The 24,794-nt window shown below is 30.3% G+C and overlaps 1 protein-coding gene across 1 annotated transcript in view; it reads left to right on the forward strand.

The window, feature by feature from the left end:
- Positions 1–11,306, forward strand: part of LOC107449679 (inactive pancreatic lipase-related protein 1) — a 126,348-nt gene extending 115,042 nt beyond the window's left edge. Inside the window, exon 10 of the mRNA XM_043041833.3 lies at positions 11,109–11,306. Coding sequence (XP_042897767.1) covers positions 11,109–11,184 — 76 coding nt within the window. The 3' untranslated portion in view covers positions 11,185–11,306. The remainder of the gene's footprint in view (positions 1–11,108) is intronic.
- The last annotated feature ends 13,488 nt before the right edge of the window (positions 11,307–24,794 follow it).

The raw sequence follows: 24,794 nt of genomic DNA on the forward strand, positions 1-24,794 counted from the left end.
TAACTAAATCATTGTGGTATCTGTGAATCTTTTAATTCACCCAGATAAATGAAAATTCTGAAAGTTTCCCACCACAATGAATGTCTTTGAAAAAAGGAACTGTCCTAAATATATGACGCTGGGCGTTAACCAGTTAAAGATTATTGTTTGGGAAATTTTAACACATCGCCGACCGGTCACGAGTTAACTCGTGTTTTCGTGGCCAAGCGTTTTAAAATAGTCTCGTGGTGACTGTTTTAAAAAGTGGGCGTAATTTTCCTTACTTTTTAAGTTTTACTATTTAATTCTCTACCAATTTATTATAACTTTACGAAACCCGATATATTTGCAAAACTTGTGGTGTACCATTACACGTAGGTGATTGTTATACTTTTTACTTTTTAAACTTTTATACTTTTTACACGAAAAGGAAATATTAAGAGTTGAATAGTGAATAGAAATTTTTAAAGTTTATTTATATTGTTTTACTTCCACATCCGCTTTCAAAAACAATAGCCAGGGGAAATTTTCAGAAAATTTGCCGGTCAGCTATGTGTTAACTAGAGAGGCTGGAAAACTTCCAATGGTCATTGTGAGCTTATTTAATATTATCCTAGTTAAAAATATGTATGGAAAATGAATATGCAAATTCAATATTTAATATAAGCTCCAATGAAAAAAATTGCTGAACTTAAAGAAATGTGAAAGATAGTCACTCAATTAGTCAAGAATTCTGCTTAGTACTTCTTTACTTTTTTTTGGTCCAAATACTGCTAGGAGCTGAAATCAGTAACATATTAATTTTCCTCTATTTTTGCAAGATGGAGTTCTTAATTTCAGGAGTGGTGTACATTTGACAAGTAGCTTTTGTGCACCCGTTATCTTACGTCTAAGGGGTCACAAAAATATTTATGTTACATAACAAATCAATACAACCAACACCGCCAGAGACGTGAAACGAAATGGCGGGATAGTGAGAGACTTGTCAAGGGTTGCTGACCTTGAACTGAAGTTGTTTTCTGCCAAAGAATATAGAGCACGGTTAGAAAAACCAACCGTCCGCCCGTCCTCGGCGGTCAAAAATTCCCCGCGGACAACGAATTTCTCGAATCCGACCTCCGCGCGGACGGCCATTTTCCTGTTAATGTTCGTGATACATTTTCAATTTTTGTTATCTTGCAAGAGTCTAGCGCCTCACATTCTAAAATGACCCTCTAATCTAGAAATACAGCAACATACTGCGTATGGTGGAATTGACGTTTTCTCTGTCTGGGAGTACTGCAGCGGTTGAAAGGAACTTTTCAGCAATGAACTTACAAAAAAAAAATCACATTACGTACTGGTCTTAAACAAGAAGCGTTACAAAAATTAGAAATACAGCAACATACTGCGCATGGCGGAATTGATGTTTTCTCTGTCTGGGAGTACTGCAGCGGTTGAAAGGGGTTTTTCAGCAATGAACTTACAAAAAAAAGAAAAGAAAAACACATTACGTACTGATCTTAAACAAGAAGCGTTAAACGGAATTATGAACATCTACCTAAGTGGAAAACCCTTTTCAGATTTCTGTGCAGAAACCTCTGTAAATCACTGTCTTGATTGCGGAACATGCAAACGTCATATTTGATTCATTTAAAAAACGCAGTACCCTCGGATAAATTGACATTCCAGATAACTTGACCTTAGTCATTTAAATTATTTCATAAAAGAAATACTAGGTTACTATTAGTTACCTAGTATTTCTTTTATTACTGTATAATGCAATCCTAGTATCTGTAATCCTAGTAACTACTAATTCATTGTGTAATTTATATAAATGTTTGTAATAAATAAAAGAAAATTATAGTTTTGTTTGTTTAGGAGCTACGGGTCAGTTTCAAAGAAGGACGGGTACATTGTTGGACAAGCCGTCCGCGGGGACGGGTAAAATTTCTGAGTTTTATCGAGCCCTGATATAGAGCAAAACGTAAAAATATACATAAAACATGGAAAAATATATAATTTTCTTTAAAGGAGAAGAAAAAATTATTAAAAATGGTTTTTAAAAAAATATTCACAAATTTAATAAAAATTGAAAATTAAGAGAAAAAAAATATGCAAAATAAACTAAGGAAACTAACGAATATTTCCTGTGTCCGGAATTAGTAACTACATTTGAATACCTTTGAAGTGTAAATTAACCAGTGAAGGAACACTTAACCCTTTCGCGCCGACTGTCACAAATACGTGACAGCATGAAACCGTATCAACCAGGGTAAAAAGATAAAACTGGTAATCAAAGCAATTCTTTAGCAGTTTATTTGTGGGCGGAGTTATAATTGTTTGATTTATTTTATTCACCATTACTTTGTTCAAAATTAAACTATTTAGTTGTACTTTGAATTAACATTGATTATATGTATGATTAAACTAACAATAATTAAAATAAAAGCAAAGTAAGTCTGTCAAATTAGAAACGACTACATTAAAGTTACCGTTTTTTATTTAATTACATCCTGATTCTGATTTTGTACGAATGCTTTTCTGAATCACCCGTCCCCAAGGGGTTAAGCTTCACTTGCCTTTTAAAAAATCATGTTAATTTTAAAATTCGTTATTTTAGTTAAATGACAGTGTCAACATATTTGTTACTAATTGCAAATTATGTAAAAAAATTGTAGAGAACTTACATAAAATTTTAAAGTTTTGGAGGTTCAAATAACAAGTAGTAAGAAGACCAAGTGAAGGAACAGCTCTTAACAGTGAATGAACACCCAGTTAAGGAACACTTAATTTTGGTTATTTTTTAATGCTCTTTATGAATTTATAAGCCATACAAATATTTAAAAACAAGACTATTCTTGAAATTATAACATATAAATACTTGGAAAATGTTAACTTTTTTTTGTAATCATGAATTGAAAATTAAAGTGTCAACATATTAGCACATACTGTTCATTCACTGGGAAATCTATGCCAAGTAAAGGAACGTGCCTGTTCCCTCACTGGTTAGAAGTTGCTTTTTGTATTATTAACATACTTTTGATGCGGAACATCACTGAAGGTACAATAAAATTAAAGTTTATCTTTTATTTTCATTAACTTAGAAAAAAAACCCAGCAAAGGAACACTTGTTCCTTCACTGGTTTTTCATCGTTAGTGATCCAGTGAATAAACACCCCCTTATCTCAGTACTTTATTATGCTTAAAAAAATAAAACGTAACTTCAATAACTATATTTTGAATTCTCTTTTTCACAGTGAGAAAAATAAAACTATTACATGCAATTAATTCCACTTCAAACATATAAACAGAGATGCCAACTGCTCCGGACACGCCAAAATAATAAAAAAAACGGTAAATGACTACAAAGTAAATTTTGCAAATATTTTACTATTTCTGTTTGCTTTTCAAAAGGTATAGCATTACATAAAAACTATAAAGTGGTGAACTATATAAGCCTACGAATTGTTTAGAAGTAGTGGTGGATAAAAATCTACTAAAATGAATTTATTAAACCGAGAATCACAATTGATAAACTACCACTTTAAAAAATATGTTTGCTGTCCGGAGCAAGTTGGCATCTCTGATATAAATACAAACACTCACCTTATAATTTTTTAAAAAAAAAACAAGGTGTTGCAGAGATAATAACAAATTCAAAATTTCTTCCAGAAAAGTCTATTTGACCAAGTAATTCAATACATTGCTAGATGACTTCCTATTGTTTGGCAGTAAGCTATTGTTACCAATCAATCTAAACAAAAACTTTCAAATTCGTATTTTTAATCAATATATATGAAATGTTCCTTCACTGGTTGGTTTACCTCATGGGTGAAAGCCCTTATATAGCAAGACGGAAAAGAGAAAAACCTGGTACGTAAAACATTTCATTCCAGCATTTTTTTCGAAAAAAATGAAATATCTGTAACTATCAAGATTTCTCTTATAATTCTGGCATGCATATAAAACTGCTTCTTTTCCAAGAAAAAGTAGATATTGTTGAAAAATTTAAAAAGAGAATAAGTAAACTCCTCTCCAAAACTAGCTAAAACTGAAATGGTTTTACTACCAGCCTTTCCTCTTTTCCGTCTCGCTTTCAGCCCTGGTTTACCTTACTAATTATTGAGACTGAAGATTTTATGATTCTGTTAAACATTCTTCAGAGAATTCATGGCGATAAGCTATCAATCAATATTTACTTTCCTAGCTTTCCCTTCCTAAATCAGTACCGAATTAGTTTCAGGAGTCCAGGATTCGCACGCTCTTAACCGGTTAACGTCCAGCGTCATATATTTAGGACAGTTCCTTTTTTCAAAGGCATTCAGTGTGGTGGGAAACTTTTTTCAGCATTTTCATTTATCTGGGAGAATTAAAAGATTCTCAGATACCACAATGATTTAGTTATTTCTGATTAGATCTAGAATTATAAGGAACAAGTACTTTTTGATCTATCAAAGACTTTTTGAATGCCATAACAGTGGAAAAACCAATTAATTTCGATAATATACTTTTTGAATATTCGATATTTAACCACTAATAAACCACTTTTTCCATAAAACCACTTTTTGTATCATTTCCATATATAAATTCGGGACAAAACGGGTTAAGCTGCGCCTCATCTTCTTATAACTCTTGCACCATTAATCGGATAAAACTATCTTCTAGCTAATGCATCGGGAATTCAATAGTAGTATCATTTTACTGGCACCGATCTACTAAATTTCATCGAAAGTTATTTAACGAATTTGGGAGAAAATTATCGACTTAAATGTAGCAACTAATTTGAGACGGACGGAGTGTGCACTTTCAAGGTAAGAGGTTAAGATTAACCACAAGCAATGTTTCAATTGTTGCACGATTCAAGCGATCATGCTTATATATATATATATGGAAAATCGATAACTTCTCACTCTAATTGAATTTTTTTCCTTTCTCCTTTTATTTATTATTAATTGAAATTAGAAAGTGGTAGCTTCTTCTTTCTTTTCTTGTTTAACGATTAGCAATCAGATTTTGTCGGATGTCACAGCATTTGAAAGATGAATATAAGAGAAATTTTAACCAGAGAGGCTGAGAAACTTCCCGTGTTCAATGAGATCTTATTTAACTTGATCCTAATTAAAAATATGAATGAAAAATTAAAATGAAAATTCAATATTTAATATAAGCTTTAACTCTTTCGGGCCGACTGTCTCAAATACGTGCCAGCATAAAACCGTACCAATCAGGGTAAAAAGATAAAACTGGTAATCAAAGTAATTCTTTAGCAGTTTATTTATGGGCGGAGTTGTAATTGTTTGATTTATTTAATTCACCATTACTTTGTTTAAAATAAAACTATTTAGTTATACTTTGAATTAACCTTGATTATATATATGATTAAGCTAACAATAATTAAAGTAAAAGCAAAGTAAGTCTGTCAAATTAGCAACGACTACATTTAACCCCTTGGGGACGGGTGATTCAGAAAAGCATCCGTACAAAATCAGAGAACAAGTTGTAATTAAATAAAAAACGGTAACTTAAATGTGGTCGTTGCTAATTTGACAGACTTACTTTGCTTTTACTTTAATTATTGTTAGTTTAATCATATATGTAATCAATGTTAATTCAAAGTATTACTAAATAATTTTATTTTGAACAAAGTATTGGTGGATTAAATAAATCAAACAATTATAACTCCGCCCACAAATAAACTGCTAAAGAAATACTTTGATTACCAGTTTTATATTTTTACCAGGATTGGGGCGGTTTTATGCTGGCACGTATATGTGACAGTCGGCACGAAAGGGTTAAGTTACAGTTTTTTATTCAATTACAACTGGATTTTGATTTTGTGCGAATGCTTTTCTGAATCAACAGTCCCCAAGGGGTTAATATAAGCTTTAATGTAAAAAATTGCAAAACCTAAAAAAAAAATGCGAAAGATAGTCACTCAATTAGTCAGGAATAAGCACTTCTTTAATTTCTTAAATTTGGCTCCATAACTTATTAATAGCTATACCGTATACAAATGCTGATATAGACTGGTTGGTAGGGCGTTAGGCCCCGGTCTATCCCCGCGAGCCGAAGACTCTCCATGTAGTAAATGATGATTGGAGTACGTAAAATTTACCTGGTCACAAAAATCTCCAAGTTACTTAACTAATCAATACAACCAACAACGGCAGAGACTCGAAACGAAATGCCGGGATTGTGAGAGACTTGTCAAGAGTTGCCGACCTTGAACCGACGTTGCTTGACAGAATGCGCAGAAACGACGCACATTATGTCAAAAAAATATTGAGAAAAACGTACAAATATAGAGAAAATGTGAAAAAAAAAGTTTTTCAAAGAAGAAAAATTATAAAAAATTCTTTTTAAAAAATAATCACAAATTTTAAAAAATTTTAAAATTAAAGGAAAAAAAAAGGAAAATAAAATAGGGAAAAATATAATCTCGTCTTCAGCCCACATGATTATATCCGAAAAAAATAGTGTTTTCATATATTGTATTAATATAGCCAGAACAAAATTCATCAATACAATAGTGTGAGGAGCACCAAAAAAATTTAAACAAAATAGAACTTATGAAGCAAAAAATGCAAAATAAATGTATATATTACATTTTGAGTTTTATTCTGTATTTTCTTGAATATTTTTCAATTTTATTTTGCATTTTTTGCTTAATAACTTCTATTTTGTTTCAATTTTTTTCGTGCTACGCACACTAATGTATTGATAAAGTTTGTTTTGGCACTATTAATGCAATATTAGACAGCTCCATTTTTTTCAGATATAATCGTGTGAGCTGATGATGAGATTGTTATTTTTCTTATTTAATTTTTATTTTTTTTGATTTGAAAATTTTTTGAATATTTTTTGAATTGGTGAATATTTTTTAAAAACATTCTTTAATAATTTTTTCATCTTCTTTAAGAAATCTGCTTATATTTTTCTATATTTTAAACTTATTTTATGAGATCTATGTTCTTGCAGCTTATACTCAGTACATAATTTATGATTATTTTTCTTAATTTTCTTCGATTAACTCTCTTTTCTTTAATCCTTTTTGTCTTTATTATATATATATATATATATATATATATATATATATATATATATATATATATATATATATATATATATATATATATATATATATATATATATATATATATATATATATACATACATAGAGATGCCAACTTGCTCTGGACAGCAAATATATATTTTAAAGTGGTAGTTTATCAATTGTGATTCTTGGTTTAATAAATTCAATTAAGAAGATTTTTATCCACCACTATTTCTAAATAATTCATAGGCCTATATAATTCAGCACTTTATAGTACTTATGTCATGCTATACCTTTTAAAAAGCAAGCAAAAATAGTCAAATATTTGCAAAGTTTGCTTTGTAGTTATTTACCGTGTTTTTAATTATTTTGGCGTGTCCGGAGTGCGAATTGACAAAACATACCGTAGATTATAAACTAGGCGATTGCAAGTGGAATTGGCGATGGATTACGCGTAAATGAGGTGGGAGAACGAAATTACATTAACCTAAACAGTGAAATTCGATATTTTTTTTCTCCTCCTCGACTAGCCATGATGAATAAAAATAACTCATTAATTCATTTTAGTAGAGAATTAAAAAAGAAAATAAACTTTTTATTCTTAGGATCACGTTACAAATAAACTGTATTTATATTTTATTAAGCGCGATAATTTATATTTTAAAAAACGATCTAGTTTTTTGATATAACATATTTAATTTTTTTTTACAAGAATTGTGTTCGTGAAGAAATAAAAATAATTTATTATTGAACCAATCACAAAAAAATAACGTAACATTTTAATACCATGTTTTATTGGAACGCTATTTTAAAGAATTAATTCTATTTAACTTTTATTGTAAGAAAACATAACCTGTTTTAATATAGTGATTTTCTCTGTTAAATCAATCTTGATAAAAGAATAATGTAAACTTTTTTATGAACATTTTTTTTAGAAATTAACAAAGACATATTATTTATTAGAAAAAAAAAATTGGAGTATTCAAAAATGTTATCACGCTTTAAAGTAAAAATTTCTTGCAAATGAAAAAATTGATATTTTTAAAATTTTAAAGTAATCGGAAATTCGCTAGTGAAAAAAGAAATATGAAGGGAAAAATGTACAAATGAAGGGATTTTTCTTCAAGGACCTATATCGCTTTTGTTTTATTACTAGAAGCATTTATTGTAAAAAAAATATTTATTAAATAACTTTTTTTTTCAATGGGATGAGATCTTAAACTTCGTGAAAAATTGATCCAATTCCTTAATATATATAAAAGTCCGTAAATACTTCATTTATTATGGAGGTCATAGATACCTTGATACTCTTTCAGTATAAGAATAAAAAATGCAATTAATAGAAAATGAACAATTTTAAAAATATATTTTTTTTACATATATTGGGTGCAGGTTATTCTGCAACGATCATACGTAGCATAAATTTATAGATTCCTAAATACTGTTATATGAATTAGGTAATTAAAAACATAATTAAAAAAATAACAGAATTAAAAAATAACAGAATTAAAAGAATTTTCAACCTTTAATTGAAAACTTCCTGTTGTCAAGTATTAATAATAATTATAATTTTTAACAACTTTTTTAAACAAAAATTTTTAATTCTCAAACTTAATACTATCCTTCATATGAAAATATCCGAAAATTTGTAAAAGAAAAACTATATTTTAAAATTGAGCCATTGGCGACAACAGAAGTCAGATGTGTATACTGAGTTTAAATAAATTATATTTTATATAACTCACATTTAGGACTTAGATCAATTTATTATCAGTTCATAAGAGTGATTTTTAATAAATAAATGTAGTCATTGTTTGATTTATAATTGTAAGTCCTGAGTGTTTAATGTTAAGTTATGTTTCCTTTGAAATAGTTTTTGAACTATGCAAAGCAGGGCGACATTCATTTCAACTTAAAATGATAAAAACTTTAAATGAAATACTTTAAGAAAAATACCTTCTAAATAAGATTTAAATCTGATCAATCACTTCGCGTATAGGCCGGGATAGCCTGGTCGGTAGAGCGTTGGGCCCATATCCAAGAGGTCGTGGGTTCGATCCTCGCCGGCCGAAGACTCCCCGTGTAGTAAATGGTGACTGATGCACGTTAAATCTGTCGAGTCTCAAAGTCCTCCATGTTCCCCCTACAAATCAATACCTCTGGGGGTACTGATCTAGGAGTTTCCTTGTCTTCTGGATTGGTTCACAATTACAAGGTTACGGAGTTGAACGTAAGTAGTCGTAAATCCATGAAATTGGGTCGGCTGTTCAACGACGGTTATAAAATAAAATAAAATAAAATAAAATCACTTCGCCTGAGTGATTTTGTAAAGAATACGTAAACATCTGATCATTAGATCAAAAATCAGTTTTAGATTTTTATTTACTGCTCCATGTACACTAAAGCATGATTTTTTTTCTTTTGAAATTGCGATTCTAATGCCATTACCTCAATCTCCTTCAAGTTGTGCTTACTTTATAAATTTAATCTCAACTATATTTTTCTCTTTACTTTTAAACTGTAAAGACTTTTTCTCCATTTGTAAATTATGAAAAAAAATTATTAATCTGATTGCGTAAACAGTTAATTCATTAAAATTGGACATTCTCAATTAACTCCTTTCAATAGTCATTTATATTATTAATAATAATTATTTGCACAAAATTATAATGAAGGAAAGTTCGATTAGAAATTTAAAAGTTTTTGCTGCTATAATTAGGGAATTTCTATCGACAAAATTCAAGTAATTTTTTTTTCCGGAGCAAAATACATTTTTATTTAAAAGGGAACAATACTGACTTAATATTTATACGATAAAAGACTCTCTAATCGCTAACACCGATGACAGGAGAAATTTTCAATTTTTTCTTTTCCACAAAAAGTTTAAAACGTAAATTGTTGTTCTTTCATTATAAAGCAATCGTATAATATTTCGTATCATGTAAAACTTTATAACGAAGTTACTTATCTACCGTTTTGCAGTTATAAAATGAAATAATTATTAAATTATACTTGCATTTTAAAATGTAATACTCAATTGTTCAATGAATTTTACGATTATTATTATAAAACTGCGTATAATGAACATTTCAATTAAAATAATTAGTACAAAATAGCTGCTAAAAATTCTCTTAAACATTTATAAATATTATACATTTATAAATTTCAGCTTTTCGCATTATTGCTAAATAATCTCTACGACGAAAAATATTTAAAGAATTTCATAGTAACAGAAAATTAAATAAAATTTTAAAAAAATTGTAAATGGTTATCGAGCAGAACCATTAAGTTTAATTAATGAATATAGAATTAGAAACTAAGTCTCTGCTAAACAATAAAATTTTTTTTTTAATCTTTTAAGTAAACAAACTTTATTATAATAATCATTTCATTATTAAGGATTAAAGGTTATTGTGAAATTATTAATTCGAATTAGTGGATGAGTAGGAAAAGAATTTCACTACTCGAAATACATTTAATGAAAGTTATTAAACTATAGAATATGTAATAATGTGTAATTTTTCTATCTTAGTTCTATTACGATCTTTTAAAAAACGCTAATAAACACAATTTAGTCAACAGATACAAACGATTATGTCGGCGCTATAACAAAAAAATACGCTTTATGTTTTATTTGATGCAGAAGAATCAAATGAAGACCCACTTAATTGAAATGTCGCACCCATATCTAACTTGTTGAATGTTATGCGATACCGAAAACAAAACAAAATCATAAGCACACAGCTGTTTGGCGATTTGCGAGAACGCTCCTTTAACGCCAATAGAAATTTTCGCCAACCCTTTGCAATCTACGGTATGTTTTGTCAATTAGCGTCCGGAGTAGTTGGCGTCTCTGTATATTTATTTATTTCTGCATGGACTGAAAACTCGATAATGGTATCAATAGAACACGAAAATCTGTATAAAAAGAAGTAAATGAGACAGAAAAACCAATTTGAACGCCTGATGACACTGCAAGGTGTTTCTGCTAAATCCATTTCGTTTACTCTTTACATCCCCAGGCAATTAAATAGGTTTTTAAAATACATGTATGACGCGTGACTGTATAATAAGTGTATTTTTTGTGTTATAGGGAAGTATTTTGTGGCTCTGAAGATCCGATTACTCCTGAACACATAAAAGTTTTCTTCAGAGGAGGAGTATGTTAGCTGAACAGTGATAATCAAGAAATATAAACTCTGTAGTTAAATTTTTTTTCATGATATTTGTTGTTATTAAAATATATTTTAAATTTGTATCATTGTTTACAAGTTTAAAAATAGTTGCATTGTATTTGTTGCATTGTATCAGTTGCATTGTATTGTTTCGCATAATATAAGTTTTCTAAAAAAAACACCATTTGTATCTAATTACTCGTTAAGTTTTACATGAAACAAACATGTGAGACTTTTTGATTGATCATATGGTGAATTTTGTGTTGTAAGTGATTTTAGTGATTGAACCATTCCAGATTCATGCAACATATTGAGCTGGTTAAATAAGTATCGCTACCAAAACAGCTGTACATTCATTTCGACTATCTGTTTCGTAGTTTGCACGCAACTGAAAAAATTTACGAATTTTGTCATAAAGAAACTATAATTTCTCTCGTACTAGCTTTCACTTTATAATAAAAAATCAAATTTTCTATTTATGAATCTAAATAATAATTCATTTAGAGTTATTAAAATATTTTAGTAGTTAAACATTGAAATAATTTTTTTTCTTTGGTTCCATCACTTAAATTTTTTCCATGTGTTTACGAACTCTGGTTAACAACATCCAGGGTAACCGGGGGAATTGAAAAATTACAACCGTTTAGAAATACGACACCGTATAGCTATCATAAACTTCCTCTTATTTCAAAGCTAGTATGTTATGGTAGTTGCAAATATGTTAAAGTATCAAGGTTAGTTCCATTTTTGCCACCATTTATTAAAATTGTCAAAGCCACTGAGAGCCCTACAAAAGTATTTAATTTTATAACTGTTGTTCAGCAGCCGACGCAATTTTTGGGCTTAGGACTACTAATGTTCAGCTCCGTAGCCTTATAATTTTGAATCCAATCCAGAAAAAAGGAGCTCCTGATTCAAGTATTGGGAGAAAATTGCCCTCATGGAGGACTTTTTGATGGAACTAACCCGCATTTGCGTTACACGGAGAGGAAAAAAACGAGAACATCCCATGGTTAGTCTGATGGCAAAGGGATTCTAACCCATGATCCCTCTACCACTAAGGATATTTTACTGTGGTCGGTGCGACCAGGGTGCGGAATTCGTATCGACCAGCCATCTCTGGGATTCGAGCCCGGCTCACATCATTGGAAGGCGAACGCTCTATTCTCTGAGCTACCACGGCTTTCTACATAAGTATTATGAATTCTATAAAAAATCTTAAAGTCATAATTTTTATTTTTAAAAAAAGTGTAATTTTTAGTCAATTTTTACAGAACAACTGTATCCATTCTTGCATTTTGATAATTATATTCCGGTGTCTAGTAATTAAAGAAAATAGACATAGTTCTAAATGTGGTAAAACTATGCATATCATTGAAAAATCATAATCTATAAAGATTAAATCATAAATAATTTTTCTTATTTTAGTACTCTTTTTAGTTTTGAAATATTATAATAAGGTTATTACACTAAGTTTATTTTAATAAACAATATGTAATTCAGTCCTGAGAAAGCATATTTTCTGTGAAAATAGTTGGATGATGATATGCACCTTGTTACCACTTGATCTGGTAGCATGAATGTGTTAACACGTTCAATGCAAGTTCTGAGGTATCGCGTGGTGAAATTCAGTTTCAATCAATAAAACAGATCAAGTGGTTGCAAGATGCATATTATCATCCAACTGTTTTTGCAAACATTAGGATGCCTTCTCGTGACAATAAGACAGTGTTCATTAAAATAAACTTATAGTAAAATTCTTATGCTGAAATTCTAATATTATTGCTAATAAACAAGAAGCGCACCCTCTACATTAAATACTCTTGGTTTCATCAAACAGGCTTGCTTGATTGACAAGTGTCATTGGAAACAACAACAGATTCCTTCCTGAATTTAATACCAAATTGGTTTCAAAGGTCCAGGATTCGTACTCTCTTAAGCTACGCTTCATTATGTCAGGACTCTTTCTCCAGTAATCGCTTAAGCTATTTTCCTGCCAATAAATCGCGAAATCATTTGTAGCATACTACACTGAAGAGCCAAAAAAACTGGTATACCTGCCTAATATCGTGTAGGACCCCCGAGAGCACGCAGAAGTGCCACAACACGACGTGGCATGGATTCGATCAATGTGTGAAGTAGTGCTGGAGATAATTGACACCATGAATCCTGCAGGGCTGTCCATAAACCAGTGGGAGTAAGAGGGGGGGGGATATCTTCTGAACATCACGTTGCAAACCTTCCCAAATATGTTCAATAATGTTCATGTCTGGGAGTGAATCCAAGATCACTCCTCTGAGTTTGGATACTTCCGCTGGCCACCAAAATCCCCAGACATGAACATTATTGAGCATATTTGGGGTGCCTCGCAACATGATGTTCAGAAGATATCCCCACCCCCTCTTACTCCCACTGGTTTATGGACAGCCCAGCAGGATTCATGGTGTCAATTACCTCCAGCACTACTTCACACATTGATCGAATCCATGCCACGTTGTGTTGTGGCACTTCTGCGTGCTCATGGGGGCCCTACACGATATTAGGCAGGTATACCAGTTTTTTTAGCTCTTCAGTGTATTAGTGATGTCGATCTACTAAACTGCATTGGAAGTTTTTTCATGACTTGACTTTGAAATGTACCAAATAATTAGGAACAAAACATTTGACTTAAATGTAGCAACGAATTTGGGACGGAGGGAGTGTGTACTTTTAAGGTAAGTGGTCAAGATTAACCACAGGACTAGGAGAAACAACTCAAGAGCTATGTTTGCAATTGTTGCACGATTCAAGCGATCATGCTTATATATATATGGAAAATAGAAGACTTCCCTACCCAATTGACTATTTTTCACTTCACCTTTTATTTTTTATTAATTGAAATTAGAAAGTGGTAGCTTCTTTTCCTGCTTGCCGATTAGCAACCAGATTTTATTGGATGTTACAGCATTTGAAAGATGATTATTAGAGAAATTTTAACTGGAGAGGCTGGGAAACTTCCTGTGCTCAATGAGAGCTTATTTAACTTCATGCTAATTAAAAATATGAATATGCAAATTCAATATTTAACCTTTTCGCGCCGACTGTCACAAGAACCATGTTTCCAATTGTTGCACGATTCAAGCGATCATGTCATACCTGCCAACTCTTCCGGATTTTACGGAAGATTTTATTCTCATATTTAAAGTGGTAGCAATACTCAGGTTATTCCAATTAACTTTTTGAATTATAATAATAATTATAAATGAGTCTAACCACCACTAGATATAAATAATTACAATAAATATATGAACGCATAATAATTTCTGCGCAAGCGAATTTCAACGGGATCAAAATATTATAAATATATTTTTTAATCATATTGATTTTCGTTTATTGTTTTACAACCACTCTGAAAATCCATTCTCGGAAGGAGTGAAAGTTGGCAGGTATGATATATGTATATGGAAAATTCACAATTGACTGGAAGAATGGTCGAAATCACATAAATCTCGGTGAGCTGCCGCGAAGCGGCATTAACCGATTCATCTGTAGTAATAAATCGATGATGAGGAGGAATGGAGATCACAATTGACTGTTTTTCATTTCTCCTTTTACTTATTAATTGAAATTAATAAGTGGTAGCATATTTTCTTTCTTTTTTTTTGTTTACGGATTAGTAACCAGATTTTATCGGATGTCTCAGCATGATAAGTGTCAGTCACCTCTCGAGTGCAAAGGGATAAATCTTGAACAAAAAAAATATACAATAGATATTCATATAATTCTTATAATAAAAAATACATTTCATAAGATTTATGAAGCAAACTTACAGATTCTTTTTAAAAATAGCGAGTTTATAAAAAAAGGATTTTTGTTATTAAGCATTTTACGATACTCTAAAAATAAAAGAAATATACATGAAACCAATTTTATGAACTTCTTTTTCTTTGAAAAAAAAATATGAAATACATTAGGATATCGATATATGTATTAAGAATGTCATAACTAAAAAGTAGTCTCGTAAATATTATGTCATTATTGTGGCAACTAGCCATGATTTCGATTCGATCCACAATTGAACATATTTATTAGTTTCCTTTCTTCATATTGAAATGGATGGCATTTATCTAGTAATATATGTTTGACAGAGAATAAAAATTTAAGGGTCTAAAGATAATAAGATTGATCGATAACACTAGAAAACAAAACTTTTTTTTATTGTATTTATACAAGTCTCTGATCTACCCTAATACGGGAGTGGGGATTTCAAATCTGATATTAGTTTGGTTCGTAAAGTTAGAGATTTCCTTGAAAATAATATCTTCAATCAGTTTATTTGTTTCTTTCAGAATGTATAGTGCACAAAATAAAAAATGGACCACTCTGAATTACTTTTCATCCAATGATCGGATTTTCACGTTCTAGGGGGTGACCTTAAATATGCCAATTAATTATTGTAGAAGATATTTTGGGATACGAAATCTGACACAAAAAAGCAAGCTCTTTAAATAAACATATCATTTTTGGAGGGATTTAAATTTTTGACCTCCAAAATATAGGGGGTTGCCGCAATCTGGGTAACATGGTCACATGGGGAATATGATTCATGCCTTTTTAAAAATTGTAATTTTACTGGTCAAAACGTAAAGCTTGAGCGAAATAAGTCGAATAGTTCTTTGAAAAATAGAAATTCAAACATGAGATATTTTAAAAATTTGTTAATTAGTCATTTTTCAAAAGAAGTTTTCAACTGATTCTTTTTAAACTATATTTTGAAACACCTGAAGTAATTATTTGGAAAGCTAAGATAAATTATATGTTATATATAATAATAAGGGTAAAAAAAAAGTAGTATCCAAATTATTTTATTACAGATTTATTAGAAGGTGGGGATAATAATTCTTTGTGTTATTGAATTTACCATTGCTGAAATTAAAATGAATAAACTCAAACATAACTAAAACTGATGTGAAGAATTATCTTAAAAATTAAAGAGAAAGCAAACGCAATTCTATAACATTAAACATACCCATCTTGATTTAACCTCTTTATGTAATTTTCTTTAAATAATAAATATTCCATAAGATACTCAGACATGACAACTTGCATCGCTTTGTATTAAAAGTATTTTTTGGTGGTAATTTTAATTTTTAAGTTATTTTTCCACCAGTACATTTCGAAATATCATACAAAATGAGACTTTTATTGCAAATGCAGCAATAACCTAAAAAAGGAGCTATCTACAACAGAAGGTAAATTTTTATGCACAATGACTGACGCCCCAAGGCATCAACGCGGACTTTCATAAGTAGTCCGCGCAGACTGCTTAAAAAGTGAACCAGTTGTGCGCATGTTCCCAAAACCGTTTATTAAAGTAATTGAGGGAAATTTATCTTATATATTTGAGAATTGAATCTGTAGTGGTTGGCAAGTGAATAAGGCAAGCCAATAATATTCATAAATAAAATAAATTTTTAGTCATATATTTGCTACCACTTTCTTTTTTTAACTGTATTCTGTATTAAATGACTCGTTCGGTAAATGGATATCCTTCACAGTGGTCTGATCGGACTACCTGTAAAGAACCGTGTGGAGGCTTTCAGTTATAGGAGGCGTTGCCCAAGGGCGATTAGAAATAGATTTCTCAGAAGAGACTTAAGCATTGATGATATCAATTGCTTTATAGCTAAATTGACCACAAAATTTTATGGCTACGCAAAAACATGCACCACCACATATTTGAATAAGTTGTTCGATATTGATATAATCCGTGATAATTCGAATTTCAGCCCGATTACTGCCTTTTTAGGCTCAGACTGCATACTATCAAAATACTATTAACTTTATCACACTACTCAACTCAAGGGGATCTCCCCATACCAATAATGATTTTCACTTCTAAACTCAAGATTTACTTCTCTAAGGACTTGATTTGTCGTTACAACATACTACAACTTCATTGATATTTAGGACCTCCTAGAATACGACAAAACAGATTCGTTGAATTGGTGAGTGGCGCTTCGCGCCAAACGCCGAGATAACCCCAATATCCAGCATCCAGTATTGAATATGTGGCGTTGCGTTCTGAAATGCAAAGTCCGAACTACGAATCTCTGACGTTGGACTACGTAGCTTGCAGCCGGTAATTGACATAAACCTCATACCTGAATGGAGATATGCATGAAGGGCGAAATCAGTAAAATGCGCACAGTATGTTTTGGATATAACTTGGCTGCATCCTCACAGCTTGCTCTCTCTCCCCGTCGGTTCTAGCTAACAATCCGGCATGTTCTCCCCGGATACCTTTTCGAAGTTTATTTCTATGCTGCTTCCATGTTAAAGTGGCTAAGTTTTATATATGTTAAAATGTTTTAGTTAAATTTACAAGTTTCCTAAATGTTAATAAAGATATTTATTCAAACTTAGTGTTATTTATGAAAAAACCTATAACCCGTTCTCGGAAACATTTTCATGTGGAACGCTTTCCTAGAGTTATATTTCTTTTTAGAGTTTAAGTGGGGACTCTAACAAAGATACCAAACAACCCCACAAATAGATGCCAACTTGCTCAGCTCAGCAAAAAATATTTCTTAGTGGTAACGAAATTTAAGTTAACCTTACTTTAGCATTTTTTAATTTAAGTAATTTTTCCACTACTGCAGAACTAAAATTCAAAGTATTAAATGAAATGCTAGTTAATTGCAAATATCTCGTTGAGACAGTTTTATAGAGTAGGGGTAAATATCCTTATTCTACATGTTTTACCACGTAATTCGCTAATAATTTATTAAAATATTTGCAGAAAGTGAAACATTTGGCATCCTAACATTTATCTCGTTGTCACTCTATTAATGAGTGAACGAATTATTTCTATGTTACAAGTTTTACTATTTAGTTTGATACCAATTATTTAAGACCTTTTCAGAAAGCAGATGTTGACAACCCTGCTTACTACTTCATTCAATAAGTTCTTCAATTAAGTCAACTGCTGGTGTGTTTTTATGTTAGTTGTCATTTCTTTTTCTTTAACCCCTAGGGGACGGGTGATTCAGAAAAGCATTCGTAGAAAATCTGAATCAAGTTGTAATTAAATAAAAAGCGGTAACTTAAATGCAGTCGTTGCTAATTTGACTGACTTACTTTGCTTTTACTTTAATTATTGTTAGTTTAATCATGCATATAATCAATGTCAGTTCAAAGTACAATTAAATAGTTTATTTTGAATTAAAGTAATGGTGAATTAAATAAATAAAACAATTATAACTCCTCCCACAAATAAACTGCTAAAGAATTACTTTGATTACCAGTTTTATCTTTTTTCACTGACTGATACGGTTTTATGCTGGCACGTATTTGTGACAGTCGGCGAGAAAGGGTTAAAGCATCTGGAATATAAGTCTCATGCGCTACGGACTTCAAAATATGATAATGCGGAGTGTTGAGAAGTTACGAAAGCTCATTAAGATTTGCGTGCATTTTTCATAAGTCATAGAAAAGCTTCAGAAAATGAACGAAAATAATATTTGAGTCATTGCTAACTCCATCCGACAATACTATAAAAAATAAACATAATTTTTTTTTGCAAAAGGATGTTATTTTAAAAAGTTAGCTTTTTAAAATTATCTCTATGAAGATTCTTACTTTTGGCATTTGGGTAGTGCGGTTTGAAACTTTCTATTTCGAAAATATTTACTTCCAAAAATGCGAAAGGTTCAAACTTGAACTTAGCCAACGTCCCCTATACCTTGACTAGGAAAAAATAACTTAGGATCATTGTTTCAAATTCTTGCACGATTCAAGTGATCATGCTTATGTATAGAATATGACTGAAATAAAACAAATTTACAAATCTTCATTTTTCCTTTTATTTATTATTACTTGAAATTAGAAAGTGGTAGCTTCTTTTATTTTTTTCTTCGTTACCGAATACCAACGAGATTTTATCAGATGTTACAGCGTTTGAAAGATGATTATTTGAGAAATTTTAACTATAGAGGCTGGAAAACTTCCCCTGGTGATTGAGAGTGAAAAATGAATGAGAATGAAAATTGAATGAGCGAATTCAATATTTAATATAAGCTCTAATGTAAAAGAATTGCAAAACTTAAAAAAAAGTGCAAAAGATAATTACTCAATTATTCAAGTATTATCACTTTTCTTCTTTTTTTGGTGTAAATACTTCTAGGAGCGGAAATCTGTAACATATTAATTTTCGCCTATCTTTGCAAGATAGAGTTCTTAACTTCAGAAGTGATGTAATTTTGACTAGTAGCTTTTGTGCACCTGTTATCAATCCCCGTGTAAATGCAATGCAAGGAACAAATTATATAAAATATTTTCTTTTCTAGCCTATTTACTTGATAAATGAAATATTTGCGTGACTACCACGACTTACTAAGTGCTATACCATATTCAAAGGCCGATATAACCCGGTTGGTTGGGCGTTGGGCCCATGTCGATCCTCGCGGGCCAAAGACTCCCCAAAGACTCCCAATGGTCACTTGTCTACTTTAACCCGTTGGGGACGGGTGATTCAGAAAAGCATTCGTGCAAAATCAGAATCAAGTTGCAATTAAATTAAAATCGGTAACTTAAATGTAGTCGTTACTAATTTGACAGACTTACTTTGCTTTTATTTTAATTATTGTTAGTTTAATCATATATATAATCAATGTTAATTCAAAGTATAACTAAATAGTTTTATTTTAAACAAAGTAATGGTGAATTAAATAAATCAAAAAATTATAACTCCGCTCACAAATAAATTGCTAAAGAAATACTTTGGTTACCAGTTTTATCCTTTTACCCTGATTGATACGGTTTTATGCTGGCACGTATTTGTGACAGTCGGCCCGAAAGGGTTAATGAAACTGAGGATCGAAAATTGTAAATTTCTGTTTGTAATTGTAAACTGAGGATCGAAACTTGAAAACCTTAAGAAACCTTATTGAAAACCACATAATTTTGGAGAAAAAAAGCATTTTTTTCCCCTTAGAAAAATATTGTATATTGAAGTCGCAATGATAGCTAAATCGAGAAACAATTCACTAGGAACTTCGCTACAGTAAATCTCTGTTTTACGCCAAGGACTTAATTTTTTTTTCAAAAAAATACCATTTCTAATATGAATATTTTTTTGTAATTTTTAAATAAGAATAATAAGGTATATTTGTGACATGAATGGCAATTAAAATCAAAGCAAAATTAATGAAACTATAATAATTAAAACTAGCTCTTTAAAGACATAAATATTAAAGTTAGTATAAAACACTAGTTGAAAAAAAAAACATTTCAGAGCATCTAATGAATTAGCAAACATAAAAAAAGTTTATTAATTATTTATAAATCGAGTCTAATATAAATATTTCCTTTCATCCACCATGTTACAAATAGTTATTTATCTGAATAACATATTTTCTATATAACATATTATCTGAATATATAACATATAACATATATAACATATTTTCTGAATATATAACATATTTTCTGAAAAAAGAGTTGGATGATGATATGCATCGATGCATCGTGCTACCACTTGATATGGTAGAATGAATGTGTTAAAACGTTCATTGCCGGTTATGCTGTATCGCGTGGCTAAATTCTGTTTCTATCAATAAAACAGTTCAAGTGGTTTAAAGATGCTTAACTTTTTAAAATTGTCTCTATGAAGATTTTTACATTTGGCATTTGGATAAAGAGGTTTTGAATCTTTTTTTTCGAAAATATTTACTTCTTTAACCCTTTTGCGCCAACTGTCACAAATACGTGTCAGCATAAAACCGTATCAATCAAGGCAAAATGATAAAACTGGTAATCAAAGTATTTCTTTAGCAGTTTATTTGTGGGCGGAGTTATGATTGCTTGATTTATTTAATTCACCATTACTTTGTTCAAAATAAAACTATTTAGTTATATAAACATTGATTATATATATTAACATTACATTGATTGTATATTATTATTGATTATATATTATTGATTATGTATTATTGATTATATATTATTGATTATGTATTATTGATTATATATTATTGATTATGTATTATTGATTATATATTATTACATTGAATTAACATTGATTATATATATGATTAAACTAACAATAATTAAAGTAAAAGCAAAGTAAGTCTGTCAAATTAGCAGCGACTACATTTAAGTTACCGTTTTTTTATCTAATTGTAACTTGATTCTGATTTTGTACGAATGCTTTTCAGAATCACCTGTCCTCAAGGGGTTAAAGAGTGAGCGTAATTATGTTTATGGTATAAGTGTCTCTATTTATTTCGGTAACAATTATTTAAGACTTATTTCAGAAACCGGAGCAGTTGACAACCCTGCTTACTACTTCATTCAATAAGCTTTTCAATTAAGTTAACTGTTGGTATGTTTTTATGCTACTTTTTTTCATTTAAATCATCAGGAATATAAGTCTCATAAGATATGGACTTCAAAATAAGATAATGCGGAGTGTTGCGAAGTTACGGAAGCTCAATAAGTTTTGCTGGTGTTTTTCATGAGTAATACAAAAATTTGGAAAATGATCGAAAATAATATTTGAGTCACTGTTAACTCCATTCGACAATGCGAAAGAAAAATGAAATAAAATTAGAGAAAGTTTTTTTTGCAAGACAATGTTGCTTACAATAAGTTAACTTTTTAAAATTATCTCTATGAAGATTTTTATATTTGGATAATGAGATTTGGAATCGTCTTTTTTGATAATATTTACTTCCAAAGTGCGAAAGGTTTAAAATAGACCTTAGCCAACGTCTCAACGTGGGCTGGGAATGAAAACTTAAGAGCAATGTTTCAAATTGTTGCACGATTCAAGTGATCATGCTTATATATAGCAGAAACCAGAATGACGAGTTTACAATTCTCAAATCTTAATTTTCCCTTTTATTTATTATCACTTTAAATTAGAAAGTGGTAGTTTCATTTCTTTTTTTTTCGTCTTTACCGAATACCATCGGGATTCTATCAGAAGTTACAGCATTTGAAAGATGATTATTTGAAAAATTTTAACTAGAGAGTCTAGAAAAGTTCTCCTGGTGATTGAGAGTAAAAAATTAATGAGAATGAAAAATGAAAGAGCGAATTCAATATTTAATATAAACTCTAATGTAAATGTAATGGCAAAACTTGAGAAAAAAATGCAAAAGATAGTCACTCAATTGGTCAAGAATTATAACTTTTCTTCTTTTTTTGGCGTAAATACTTCTATAGGATCGGAAATCTGTAACATATTAACTTTCGCCTATATCAGCCAGATGCGCAAAATTTTTGACTTAAATTAGCAGAGAAAGCACAAATTTGTTATTACACTTTTTTTTAAATATTTTATGAAATAAAATATTTAACAGAAAAAAAAACTTACAATAGATATTCATATTAATAATAAAAATACATTTCTTTTAGATTTATGAAGTTAACGTACAGATTCTTTTTGAATATAGTGAGTTTTTATTATGTAAGGACTCTTTCTCCTATAATCGCTTAAAACTATGTTCTTGTTAATGAATCGAGAATTCACTAGTAATATAATTTTAGTGGTGTCGATCTACTAAACTGCAAAGAAAGCTTTTTATACTTGAAACGTAGCAAATAACTTTAGACAATATTTTCGACTTAGGTGAAACAATTACTTTAAGACGGAGGGATGATACTTTTTCTTTTCCTATCACCACCGAGATAGCAAAACTTAGTTATTACATGTTTTTTTAATTTGTCTTGAGAGGAAATCTTAAATAGAAGGAAAAAAACATACATAATAATAAAAATACCTTTCCTTAAGATTTATGAAGCAAATTTGCAGATTCAATTTAAAAATAGCTAGTTTATAAAAAATGAGTTTTGTTATAAAACATTTTATGATACTCTAAAAACAAAAGAAATATACATCAAACCTATTTTCTGATTTTTTTTTTGTTTGGAAAAAAATATGAAATACATTAGTATATCTATACATGTATTAAGAATGTAATAGGGAAAAAGAAGTCTCGTAAATATTATGCTATTATTGGGGCAGCAAGCCATGATTTGGATTCGATCCACAATTGAACATATTTATTAGCTGTCTTTCTTCATATTGAAATGGATGGCATATATCTAGCAATATATGTTTGACAGACAAAAAAAATTTAAGGGCCTAAAGATAATAAGATTGACGGATAGCACTAGGAAACAAATGTTTTGTTGTATTTATACAAGTACTTGGTCTACCTTTATTCGGCAGTGGGGATTTCTAATCTGATATTAGTTTGGTTCGGAAAGTGAGAGATTTTCTTAAAAATAATATTTTCAGATTAGTTTCTTTCTGAATGTACAGTGAGCGCAAAATAAAAAAAAGGACCACCCTAAATAAATTTTGATGCAATGATCGAATTTTCCCGTTGTAGAAGGTGACTTTAAATACGCCAATTAATTAATGCAAACGATATTTTAGGATACGAAATTTGTCAGAAAAATGCACTTTCTCTGAATAAACACTTCTTTTTTGGAGACATTCTTATTTTTGACCCCCCAAAATATAGGGGGTGTCACAAGCAGGGAAATATGGTGCCCACAGTTTTATCAGGAGAGTGGTCAAAAGTTTGAACCACTTAATGTTAATTTTATTGTTTGCGCATTTCAACATATTATGAGAACTTTTTAAGTGAATTGAGAAATATTTGCGCACATATTTGTAAAACTCATTTATCCAAAGATAATTCCATGCGAAATGTAACTTTCGGTAAATGTGTTTATGCAGTTTATATGCAGTTTTCAACACATTTTATTGACTCTATATTTAAATACTACTTTAGTAATTATTTGAAGAGCCAAGTGATGTAGTCCTAGTGTTCTGATTTTCTTCGACACCTAGGCCATGAACCGGCCCTTAGCCCATTCATCTGGAATTTAGCACTGTTTTGGTCGAGTATTGAAGTATTCAGACGGTGAGGTTGCTTTTATAAATATTACTCGCACTTTGCTTGAATATTTAAACAGTAATCACAAAATAAAAATGAGCATCTTCCTCAAAACTGTGTTGGGTTGCTTTTATGAATTCTTTTGGCATTTTGCTTGATGAAACCTAAGTGATCGAAGCAGATAAATGATATATAATAATCAAAGTAAGAAGAAAAAAAGTGGTATCTGAATTATTTTATTAGATTTGTCAGAAGGAGGGAAATAAAATCTTTGTGTAATTTTATTTAAAAATATTAACCCTTTGCACTCGAGAGGTGACTGTTAGTCACCTCTCGAATTAAAATGAAAAAACGCAAGCATTATATAAACTGAAGTGAATAATATTTATCGAAATAAAAGTGAAAGCAAAAAAGATTCTGTAGCATTAAACATGCCGCAACATTAAACGTGATGCAGCCACTTTATGCTATTTGCTCTGAAGAATAAATACCTCTGAAAATGTTACCTACTTAACCAACTTGCTCCGCTTTGTAAAAAAGTATTTCCTGATGTTAATTTTAATATAATTTAATTTTAGTTTAGAGTTGTTTATTTTAAGCAATTTTTCCAAAACTATCTTTCCCAAAATTCGTAGTATCGTGCGAAATGCGACTTTTATTGCGTAGATTCCAACTTGCTCAACTGTGTAAAAAAAAATATTTTCTTGTGGT

This window comes from Parasteatoda tepidariorum, chromosome 12 (genome assembly GCF_982258835.1).
Source record: "Parasteatoda tepidariorum strain Cologne lab strain chromosome 12, Ptep-v5.0, whole genome shotgun sequence".
Taxonomy (NCBI): Eukaryota; Metazoa; Arthropoda; class Arachnida; order Araneae; family Theridiidae; genus Parasteatoda; species Parasteatoda tepidariorum.